This window comes from Triturus cristatus, chromosome 1_2 (assembly GCF_964204655.1).
Source record: "Triturus cristatus chromosome 1_2, aTriCri1.1, whole genome shotgun sequence".
Classification (NCBI taxonomy): domain Eukaryota; kingdom Metazoa; phylum Chordata; class Amphibia; order Caudata; family Salamandridae; genus Triturus; species Triturus cristatus.
In genome coordinates, this window is record NC_140580.1 from 1,010,241,122 (window position 1) to 1,010,253,472 (window position 12,351).

Sequence of the window (12,351 nt, forward strand, 5' to 3'; positions counted from 1 at the left end):
CAGCATTTCTGCATGGGTCCTATACTCCACTTCAGACCAAACTGAAGTTTCAAGATCATTGCCCAGTAAACACTCTACAGGAAGGTCTGAACTAACAACAACTTTCTTGAGGCCAGTTACCCCTCCCCAGGAGAAGTTAACAATAGCCACACTATGGGAGGTAGTGGCATTGCTAGCGTTGGTCACTAGGTAATTCTCACCTAGTATGATCTGTCCAGGGTCCACAAAAGCAGGTGTCACCATTGTGACACTAGCTCCAGTGTCCCTGTAGGCCTGAGCCATTCTTTGGTTGATAAAAGGTGTCTGTCTGTACTTGCCCAGGTTACTGGGGCCTACAGTAGAGGACAAAGCTAAGTCCCCTTCACAGATCAGAACAGCCTGAGTAGGTACTCTGACTAGGCCAGAATCCTCCTCAGTTCCCAGGGTTAACCCTACTACACCCTTTTGCTGGGAACCACCACTTACAGCTGAACTAGGGGGTACAGTTGCCTTAGGGGCAATGGTGGCTGGGGGCTTATCCTTTTTGGTGCACTCACTAAACCAATGTGAGTTGGACTTACAATAGTTGCACCATGGTTTCTTTTGGCCATCTTTCTTTTTATCCTTTTTGGGACCACCCTCCCCCTGAGCCTTTTGGGGGCCTGGTGAAGACTTCTGGTCTTTTTGTTTCTGCTCATTACCCTTCTGGTCTGCCTTTTTCTGATCACCGCCCTGGTGCTGGTTTTTCTGCTTAACTCTAGTCCTGACCCATCTATCTGCCTTCTTTCCCAATTCTTGGGGAGAAGTCAGATCAGAATCAATCAGGTGTTGATGCAATAGCTGGTTTTGACAGTTGTTAAGTATTTGCTCTCTCATGATCAAATTATACAATCCTGTATAGTCCTTAACCTCACTTCCCCAGGCATGTCTCATTCCTTTCAGCCCACCCTGCCCCAATACACTAAAGGCTGTCTGGGGAGGTGCTAGCACCTCCCCAAGCAGGAAACCTATTGTCCAGGCCTCCCTGGCTGGGATCACTCCCAGCTGCAGGAGGTCAGACTTGTGTCGTGGCAGCAGCATCCATTTTGTGATGCTGAGGCTTTGGTCAGAGGCTAACAGTTGAAGTATGATTTTAACATGTCTTTCCCTCTAGAAGGGGGGAATAATATTCTCATGTCCAGAAATGGCATGGGGGTATTATTCCACAGTGTTAGACACCTTACACGACATGTTTCGATAAAGCCAAACCATAGTTACCATAACCGTCTAAGATTATAAGGCACTTTAAGAGTATATGGTAGGCTATATCATAGAACAGCTATACGGATAAGGTTCCGAAAGCTGCAGACAGGCTCAGCTCATGCTAGAGCACCATCTCACATGTTACCAAGCACTCTGCCTCCAGGATTGTCAAGGCCTGCCATAGGAGTGACTGATAGGTACACATGTGTCTATATGTAAGATAGGTATAGGAATACTACACCTAAGCAAGGGGTGATTACACGACCTTGCCCCAGCTGAGTGATCAGCCAGTTGTGTCAAAATGGAAGGCCAGGCCAGGGGTGGCATAATACATGCTGCAGCCCCTGGTAGGCCTAGGGTACACCTATGCCCTGGGTACCTAGGGTACACTGTACAGGGGCCAATAAGGTGATCCTATCCAAATGGGTTATGCACCTAAAGTACATAGTATTAATTTAGAGAGAGAACAGCAGGGCTGTGGGTCTGATTAGCAGGCCCACAGCCACATCTAAGTCGAAAACCAGTAAAGCAAAAGCAAAAAGTGGGGGTGAACATAGAAAGCAGACCCTACTCTCCTACAGCTCCTAATGAGCTCATGCCTATTTCTAGTTTCGGTTACACATACAAAGGGTTACTATCTTTACAGAGAAGGTCGGAAGTGTGACTCCCTTCTCGTCCCAGGTCTAGAGGAATTCGCATGATACTCCCTTTTAGCAGATGTGACCTTGCTTCTCAGCAACTCTGTCTGTCTCCTAATAATTACTGAAGAAGGGGGAAGGCAGATGGTGTGCAAAAAGGCCACGTGACTCCCGAGCGAAAGAGCCGCAATCCAAGATGGAGACGGTTCAGTTCTCGGCCCTTTTTGTCATGCTAAACGAAACAGGGATTTCGATCCTTCGAATGCACCATGGCTAATCATACCATCATTAGATATACTGCGCTAATCATACCATAATGCCTTGAATACCTCAGTGTGAACTTGCGTCGGGTTTCGTCGTGGACTTCTAAGGATGCCTGAAGGAAAGTTGCTGACAGGCAGTCAGTGAAGAGTGTCCGGTGGATCCCAAGGCTGGGATCAAGAAGAGAGGATACCTGCAAGCAGAGGGACAGAGTCTGGGTCACTAGCCAGTGACCACGTGGAACCAGGAATGAACCAGGCGATGTCGTGAAGATTGCAGGTGAAGAGGTGAAGCTTGTCGCAGCAGCCACGGGTACCAGGAGACGTCGAGGACGACCAGGACCAGGAGGCGAGCTGTCCCACGAAGGCTCTTGCTGTCGGCGGCGTCGAAGTCGAACTAGGACTCACCAAGCCTTGGCAAGCGGAACCCACGAAGAATGGAGGACTTGCTTCTGGTGCAGACCAGGAAGGTCTGGGGTGCTTCTCTTTTGCAGAGGAGCGGGAGCCAGTCTGGAGGAGCCAAACCAGCAGTGAAGATTCAAAAGTGTGTCGTCGCAAAGGCCGCTAGCCAACGGGCAAGCAACCGGACAGACGCGGCAAGCAGGAAAATGCAGAAGGGCCCCACGCAGGACTCGTGGAGTGTGGGGGGCTGATCTTCGGTGAAGATGGTGCTTGGGGTTGGGGCTTCTCAATCCCCGGTGCACAACTTTGAGGGTACCTTAGAAGCTGCGCTGGAAGATACTCGCCACTTTTCCCAGGTAGCCGGTCCCACGTCTCTCGTCGCCTCCACGGATCTCAGCTCGGCTGTGGATGTGGGTCAGGGTCGGAGAAGTCTGGAAGTCAAGGCTATGGTCGGGCTCTGCAGTCGGTCCCTCGTAGAACTTCAGCAAAGCAAAGGGTAAGTCTCTTGATGGTGCCTGTTTGCACAGGGTAGCCACTCCTTGGCCACAAGGGAGATTCTTCAGTCTTCTTCTTTCATCGAATGTCGAAGGTCCAGAGTTTCTGTTCAAGTTGCAGGTTCAGGATAATCTAATTTAGCAGGGCCCAACTAGCTACTAATATACTGGGCTAGTGGGCTGAGCTACCTGCAAGGTCCCTCCTATGGGTGGGACCAGGAAGGGGAGTGGCTACAGTAGGATTTTAACATGTAGGATTTTAACATGTCTCTCCCTCTAGAAGGGAGGAATAATATCCTCATCACCAGAAATTGTATGGGGGTATTATTCCAAAGTGTTAGACAACTTACACGACATGTTTTGATGAAGCCAAACCATAGTTACCATAACCATTTAAGATTATAAGGTACTTTAAGAGTATATGGTGGGCTATATCATAGAACAGCTATAAGGACATGGTTACGAAAGCTGCAGACAGGCTCAGCTCATGCTAGAGCACCATCTCACATGTTACCAAGCACTCTGCCTCCAGGATTGTTAAGGCCTGCCATAGGAGTGACTGATAGGTACACATGTATCTATATATAAGGGTAGATATAGGTATACTATATCTAAGCAAGGGGTGGTTACACGACCTTGCCCCAGCTGAGTGATCAGCCAGTTGTGTCTGATTGGAAGGCCAGACCAGGGGTGGCATTATACATGCTGCAGCCCCTGGGAGGCCTGGGGTACACCTATGCCCTGGGTACCTAGGGTACACTGTACAGGGTCCAATAAGGTGATCCTTACCAATTGGGTATGTACCTAGGGTACATGGAGTCCATTTTAAAGAGAGAGCAGACAGCCTGAGACCCTGAATGGCAGGATCACAGGCCAACTAAGTCAAAAAACCAGCTAGACACTAGGCAAAAAGTTGGGGGTAACCATAGTCAGATATCCACCTTCCTACAATTATCTCCAACATCGGTGGACATTCGTCTTCCGTGCCTCCTGGTCACTCCTGAGTGGCATAGACTCTGTCCCCTCTGCTTGCAGGTACCTCTCATCTTGAATCCGCCTTTGGGTTCCACCGGACTCCTTCGTCTTCTTCTCCATCAGCATCTTTCCTGAAGTCCTCCATTGTGGTCTACAACGGTTTCCGACGTTACTGGACACCTATGCACCCAGCTTCCCTCGTGTAGGTATCCTGGTTCCTGGGGTATCCACGGGTGTGGTGACACACCAACCTTCCATCTTCCATGGGGTTTCTTCAAGGTCCACTGGGAAGGGTCCTTTTTCTTTAAAACTGCAACCACAACTTACTCGTTGACTTGTGTTGATCACTCGGTCGTGTTCACACACTGCACACGGCCTCTGTTGGGTTCCTGGGTACTTACCTTGGATGGTTCCTTGAGTCCCCAACACTTCTACGTCCTCTGAGTCCATTCTTGACTTGAGTTGTGGTTCGCATTCCACTATTTTGGTATATGGTTTGGTCTTCCCCCTGGAGACCACTGTGTATTTGTGCTACTTACGCGCTCTATTTCCTAAGTATTGTGTGTATTGTGTTTCTATCTCTGGGTAGTAGATAGTACAAATGTGTTAGTGAGTGTTTGTAATAAAATACATAATTTTTTAAAACTACAATGTGTGATTCTTTTTCACTTAACCTATACCATAATATTGGGTACTGGTAAAACAAGCTGCTTTACATTCCTTCTGGACTAAGCCTGAAGGCTACACGCCACAGCTACCACATAGAGAGCTCTCTAAGGTTGTCTAAGACCACTAAAATCACCATAAGGGTTGTCTGAATTAGTGCAGGGTCCTACACTTAAATAAGTGAGCACCATATACCAAGCCAGCCTCTCACACTTCCTGAAACTGATATCCAACTGGATCACATATTGTAAGTGCTAAAATGAGGTGGATGTTTTATTAATGTAATTCTAGCTAGCATATTTGTGACTGAAAATATTATTTAGCTCAGACTCAACATTCTAGTCTTATAGTCATAAGTCATTATATAAAATGATCATCTATGTATTTGTTACATTATGCATTTGTGTGGTACAGCCGTTGGATAACTTCAATGATTTTCAAACGTTCTAGGGTAATATCGGATTCCCTGGCCCTCCAGGAATGCCAGGGCTGCCTGGAATGCCTGTAAGTACTTTTTTGTAATGTTCCTCAGATCAATATGCTGTCGATGGCTGTGCCTGAAATGTATAAAAGGCTTCCAGTGTTGGTTCAGCCAATTTGAGATCCTGATTTAGGCATGAAGGCATTTGATGCATTGTGTTAGCTATAGCTTGTCTTTTTAAAGAAGTGTGAGACAGTCTGTGTATTTTGCTTTGATTCGTGGCACAGTGTCTCACTGTATGTGTTACAAATATACTTATTTTGTACCTTATTTGTTTTTTCCTAACTTGCAGGGTTTGTTCGGTGCAAAGGTAAGGACTTTCTCATACACCTATGAAACACAAAACCTACATTTCATACTGATTACAAGACTGCCTATTGTGGATTTCACAAATATTCAAGTTTTTTAATATTAAGAGTAAAATCATTATAAGTCCTAGAGAGAAAACACACAGCTGGTGAGCTTATATTTTTGAAGTATGGGTGTGCTGGGATTCCCATAATATACCTATTCTTCCATATCATAGTTTGGACAGTCAATGTAGTTTTTGCAAAAGTGAACATTTTGGGTGTCCCCTGTGGTTGTGTATTTTATCTGCCTCTGCGTCAACAGACCTCCAGCATCTTTGTAAGAAAACAATACTGAAATGATGTCTCATAAACCAGAAATTAATAAAAAAATACAGGTAGCATAAAGACATATCTGTTCATGGACAGACATTCCACTCAGTATGTTGATGATTTAGAATGTAATTCTGGAGATGGACCAGTGGCAGAAAATGTTTGACCTGCAATCCCGCGTAAGCTTCGAGTTGCAGTCAGAGCCATTTGCTTGAAAACACAGATAGCAACTTCCCAGAAACAGAGGGTGTGTAGGAAAGGGTTCTTTGTTCAGAAAAAGTGGAGGCAGAAATCAGACAATTCATGCAACTCTAAAAGAAAGAGGATGTCCTAGTGTGAGAAAGTGTCCTCTTTCTGCATGGGTGCCCCCACTTTTTGCTGAATTGCAAATGTACTTTGACTGAGTGTACCCTGGGCTCCTGCTAATCAGGTACCCAGGGCCTATGTTCTTTCCCTAAAACTGCATTGAAGCCTGAACCCAATTGGCATCTCTGGCCACAGGTCAGCCCCTGGTAAATGGTACCACAGGTACCCAGGGCACTGTGACCAGAGAAGGCCTCTAAGGGCTGCAGCACTTATTGTGCCACCTTAGAGGTCCTGTACCACTACACTCACACACTGCCTTTGCAGGCTGCGTGTTTTGGTGCAGAACAAAGTCAAGAGTCGACATGGCACACATTCCTGTGTGCCATGCCTACAACCTACTGCCCTGGCATAGATCAGTCACCCCTCTAGTTGGGTGCACTATACCAGTGGTGAGGGTACAGGTGTATGAGCCATGTACCCCTACAGTGTCTAAGGGCCCCATGCATCAAACTAAAAATCGGTCGCAAACGGGTCGATTCTCAGAATCTGCCCCTTTGCGACCAGTATATTTGCATTTGAGATGCATCATCCCAGATCAAAACTCGCAAATTGCGATTGCATTTAAGGAATCGCAAGTTGCGACTTCTTAAATGCAATGCTACAAGCAATTTAAAATAGCGATTTCGCTATTAAGGTTCGCAAATTACCGAAAAATAAAACTGGTCGGTAATTTGCAAAACTTTGAAAAATGCACTAGAGTGCATTTTTCAAAGTTACATGTTACACACACACATGCCCTTGGGGAATGTGTGTGTGCAACATGGGTGCACATTACAATTTCAGGGGTGCAACAGGGTGTCCATTTGGCACCCTTGAAATTGCATGCGCAATTTGCGAGTACCTATTTGGTACTCACAAATTGCGCATGCAATTCCCATTCATTCCTATGGGCCTGTAGGCCTATAGGAATGAATGGAAAGGCATTCCTAATTTGCGACTCACAATTTGCGACTCTCAATTAAGGAATGTTTAGGAATCGCTATTTTTTTTGCGATTCCTACATGCATAGGCTTTTGCGATTCCTTAATTGCGATTCCTTAATAATCGCAATTAAGGAATCGCAAAAGCCTTCCTTAATGCATGTGCCAGGTCCATTCTTAGGCATTGTAAGTGCAGTGCGGCCATGAAGAGTATATGGTGCTGGGGGTTTGTCTTTACGAACTCCACAGCACCAAAATGGCTACACTGACAACTGAGAAGTTTGGTATCAAACTTCTCAGCACATTAAACCCACACTGATGCCAGTGTGGGATTTAATGAAAAATGCACACAGAGGGCATCTCAGAGATGCCCCCTGAAAACTAACCCACCTCTAGTGTCCAGGCTGAGGGGCTGCTTTCAGCTGCCACCACCAGACATGTTTCTGGACCCCTGGGTCGAGAGCCTGCTGCTCTCTGAGGCCTGAAGCAATGCACATCCTGGGACGAGGTGCTAAGGCTCCTCCCCCAGGATGGGCAGGGTTCACGAAGGGGAAGCTTCAAAGGCTTGCCACCTTTGTGAGCTTTCCCAGGCCACTTGCTGCTTTCAGCAACTGGTCCCCACCGGTTCTGACCCCAACTTTGGGTGGGAGAACCGGCGGGAAAAACAAGTGAGGAAGAGAGGTGTGCTCACCTCTGCCAACTCCACCCTTCAGGTGGGGGAGATGAGGTGAAGCACAACTCTCAGTCCACGCCATCTTGAAGATGGGGGGACTCAGCCAACCAGGGACAGGCATATGCCCCCCTCCCACTGGAGGGTGGCATAATAGGGGGTGTACCCACCCCAGGGAAGGGACCCATTGGTCCCTGTCTTTTCCCTACCTGTAACGCCACTAAATCTAGTATTTAGGGGCACCCCTGAACCTTGCCTCCTCAGATCCAGACAAGAAACAAGAAGAAAAGCAGAAGACTGACCAAACAGCCGTGCAGCAACTAACAAGAGGAAGACGCCCACTGACTTGGCCCTATTCCTACTGGCCTGTCTCCCCCCTCGAACCTGCTCCTGCAAAATCCCAGTGTGTCCTGTAACCAGCAACCTCAAAAACCCCAGAGGACCTTCCTGCCTTGACTTCCAAAGACTGCTTCTCCCTTGAACACCGGAATTGTTGAACTGCCTCTGGCAGCAGCCAGAGACTGCGAATCCGACCCACTCTGCACCCGCCGTCCACGGCCTGAGCTCGAGTGGGCAGACACCATGAAGAGGACACCCAGGCGATCCTGAACCGAGATCCGATGACCCCTGGCCTGCCTCAAGGCTCCAGCCGACGCCTGCAGCCTAAATCCAGAAGGCCCCCCTAACTGCGCCCCGGAGCTGGTAAGAAAATCCGACCCTAAAAGGCACTCCTGCATCCGACGCCCCACGGCCTTGTGTGCCCAAACCGATGGTGCACAACCTTTGTCTCCCTGCCTGCAGTGCTTTTGCAAACCGGAGGTTCTCCATTGGAAACAACAGGGCATCCGACCTCGAAACAGCACCCTGCACCCGACCGCCCTAGTGCCGCTGAGGGTGCACCTTTGGTGCTAACTTGTTTAAAGTCTGGTACCTTTGCTCCCAGAACCCAGTGGCCTGCTTGCCAGCAGCCACCAACCGGAGGTGGTGCCAGGTTAGCGTGGTTCTAGAAATAAAATAACTAAAAGAATATTTTTGATACAAAAACAATTGGTCTGAAGTTCAGTCTTTTAGTGTGTGAATTCATTTGCTGACTGAGTGTGTACAACAAATGCTTCACACTATCCTCTGATACTGCCTTACTGCTCAACCACACTACCACAAATAGAGAGTAAGGTTCTATCTAATCTTACCTCTGCCTACCTTTGGGATTCCACTAGACTCTGTGCACACTATACCTCACTTTGGTATAGTATATACAGAGCCAGCTTCCTACACCTAGGACATCTGACTTAAAACACCTCGGAACTGAGGCAAGATGTTACATAAACACAAAACCTTCCGAGGTAAATACTTTTCAAACACATTAATCTGAAAGAAACACGTTAGTTAGATTTCTCACCTTACAATATCCCCAGGCGTCAGGCTGGATCCTGAAAGATTTTTGTAGCAATACCCATTGCGCGTCGCTAGGCGTCGTCTGCAGCTCCGCGTCCGTAGTTGGTGTCGTGCGCCGGAATGACGTCGTCAGAGCACTCAGACGCCATCCTCGCGCGCCGACGTCAGTTCTTCTTTTTTCCGCGCCAGACAGCGCCGATCCGGGTAGAGCTTACCCCTTAGTCACTTTTTGACTAAACTTTTTTGACTCTTTTTGTTCTTCTGTCGACTCGACTCTGGTGCTGGTAGGATGCCTGGGTTTAAAGCCTGTGACTCCTGTCATCGACTGATGTCGGTGACAGACCACCATCGCCGGTGCCTTTACTGCCTGGGGGTCGACCACGACGCGGAGTCGTGCCTCGATTGTCAGGCCTTGACCTCGAAAGCTAGGCGGGAGCGGTCCCGTAAGCTTCTCGAGCTTCGGCACTCGGCTCCACGCCGTTCATGGTTCCGGTCCAGGAGGAGGTCCAAGGACCGGTCGCAAAGCCGCAGCCACCATCATCGCTCGTCGGGCTCGAAGTCTTCAGGTAAGTCGAAGCGATCAAAGAAGTCCAAGAGGCGACACCGCTCTTCGGACTCCCTTCGCCGGTCGCGCGACTAGGCCGAGGGTCAAGGTGGCCCCACTGGAGCCGCAGGAGCCACGTCCGTCTCCATACCCGCCGGTCCCTGGGACTGACGCGACTCCGGTGGAGGTCATTGCTTTCCTCTCGGCCATGAGGGGCCTGGCTCCGCCGTCGACGCCTGCCGGCGCGCCTTCGGGCCCCGCGGGCTCGACTGGGCGACCTCGCGTGCCGGCGGCTTCAGTCCCGACGCCGCAGGTCCCCGAGGGATCCAGGCCTGGATCTCTGCCGGCGCCGTCCCCGGACGACGCCTTACCCCGGTTTAGCCCCGGTCCGGGTCCGACGCCGGCGCGGCGCGGCGCCGCTCGACGCCGCACCCGGCGCCGATGGATGTGCCTTTCATCTTCCGCCCGGCTTCGATCATTCCTCCTGTTTATCAGGAATCGGATGACGGGGGCGACTGGGAGGGGTCTGAGGACCCTATGGCCAGACAGGCCCAACTTTTACAGGATTGGGCAGACGAACTGGGGGATGCCAGTGGTCTGGACACCTCCCCGGATGCTGGTTTCATCTCTCCTCTGACTGTGGCCTCGGAGGAAGGTGCAGCTTTCTCAGTGGTGCTGCGCAAGGCGGCCGAAGCCCTGGGGCTCGAGTTGCCTGCTGTGGCCGTGAGGACTAACATCCTCACAGAGGTGCTTCAACCGTCAGCAAGCTCCACAGAGCCTCTGCTGCAGTTCAATGAGGCCCTCATAGACGTTCTGCAGGGAACTTGGTCCAAGCCCTCCACAGTTCCTCCTGTGGATTGGAACGTGGCCCGGCGCCACCGCCCTGCTCCGGGCCACCCCAGTTTCCTGTCCTAACACCCCACCAACGAGAGTCTGGTTATCCAGGCCTCAACTTCCCAATCCTCCTTCCCGTCCTCTCCTCCGGATCGGGAAGCCAAGATGTTGGAACAGTTCGGAAAGAAGTCTTTGAGCACCGCTTGCCTCTTGGACCGTTTCTCCCACTCTCTGTGGGAGGCGGTGGAGGACGTGCTGCCCCTGTGCCCGGAGGAGGCCCGGACACGACTCGCCCAGGCGCTTGCTGATGGGCGAGATGCGGCACGACATGCCATACGGTGTGGACTAGAGGCCACGGACTCGCTGGGTAGGGCGATTTCCACCACGGTGGCGCTCCGGCACCACGCCTGGCTGCGGTCCACGTCTTTCTCGGGGGATGTCCAGAGCACCCTCATGGATATGCCCTTTGATGGCACTCGCCTTTTTGGTGAGAAGGCGGATAGTGCGCTGGCTCGTTTCAAGGACTCCCGGGCTACGGCCAAGTCATTGGGCCTCTCGGCCCCACGGGCGCAAACTTCCGCCTTTCGTCCCTTTCGTGGCCAAGGAAGGGGCACCTCCTCACGTCCGCCTAGCCACCGGCCGAAGACCCAACCTGCACGCCGTCGCGGACGTGGATTCCGCCGAGGCGGTACTGGAGGACAACGTGCCGGTCAGTCCACATCCACCCCGGCAGCATCTGCCTCAAAGCCCTCCTAGTCTGAGCTTTCAGGCCCATTCCATGCCAGTGGGCGGCAGAGTTCACCATCACCTGCTCCACTGGCGATCCATCACATCGGACAGGTGGGTGCTGCAAATCATCCGAAGGGGCTACTCCCTCCCCTTCGAGACGACCCCTCCAGCCATGCCACCGCAGTGCCACTGTATGTCGGGGGATCACTTGAATCTTCTGCGGGAGGAAGTTACGGCCCTCTTGGCCAAAGAGGACGTCGAGCGCATTCCTGGTCCAGAAGTAGGCCGTTGTTGCTATTCCCACTACTTTCTGGTTCCCAAGAAGGGCAAAGGGGGCCTATGCCCTATCTTGGACCTCAGGAGCGTCAACGCCTTCCTCCGGAAGGAACGGTTCAAGATGCTCACTTTAGCTCAGGTTCTGGCTGCCCTAGACCCTGGAGACTGGATGGTAGCGTTGGATTTTCAGGACGCCTATTTTCACATCCCCGTCCTGCTGGCCCACCGGCATTACCTATGGTTCACGGTGAGTCAGGAGCACTTTCAGTTCACCGTGCTCCCCTTCGGCCTCACCAGTGCCCCTCGGGTGTTCACGAAAGTGATGGCGGTGGTCGCAGCTCATCTGCGCAGATCAGGGGTTCCAGTCTTCCCCTATCTCGACGACTGGCTGTTGAAGGCGGGCTCGCCCCAGGCAGTCGTCTCCCACCTCCAGACTATGGCCGACCTCCTGCATTTGCTGGGGTTCTCCATCAATGTGCCGAAGTCACACCTGAGACCCTCCCAGAAGCTCCTCTTCATCGGAGCGGTTCTAGATTCGGTGCAGTTCCGGGCCTATCCTCCGGAACAGCGGGTCCGGGATATTCAGGCTCTGATTCCCATCTTTCGGCCTCTATCCTGGGTTTCAGTCAGGTTGGTGCTGCGGCTTCTGGGGCTGATGGCCTCCTGCATCCTGTTGGTGCATTACGCCAGGTGGCGAATGCGGGCTCTGCAGTGGGACCTGAAGTTTCAGTGGGCCCAGCATCGCGGCATCCTGTCCGACCATGTCTTGATCTCGGAGGGCACTGCGAAACAGTTGCAGTGGTGGCTCACGGACCGCGATTGGGTCAGGGGCAGATGCCTCTCCCTACCCCAACCGGAGC

General features: G+C 51.2%; 1 protein-coding gene across 3 annotated transcripts in view; it reads left to right on the top strand.

Annotated features, from left to right (window-relative positions):
- The window catches only part of LOC146868589 (uncharacterized), a 1,503,661-nt gene that overhangs the window by 1,329,510 nt on the left and 161,800 nt on the right, over positions 1 to 12,351 (top strand). For all 3 annotated transcript variants that reach the window (XM_085611695.1, XM_085611716.1, XM_085611727.1), the window contains 2 exons: positions 5,107 to 5,160; positions 5,430 to 5,447. In XM_085611695.1, the coding sequence (XP_085467821.1) occupies positions 5,107 to 5,160; positions 5,430 to 5,447 (72 nt within the window). The remainder of the gene's footprint in view (positions 1 to 5,106; positions 5,161 to 5,429; positions 5,448 to 12,351) is intronic.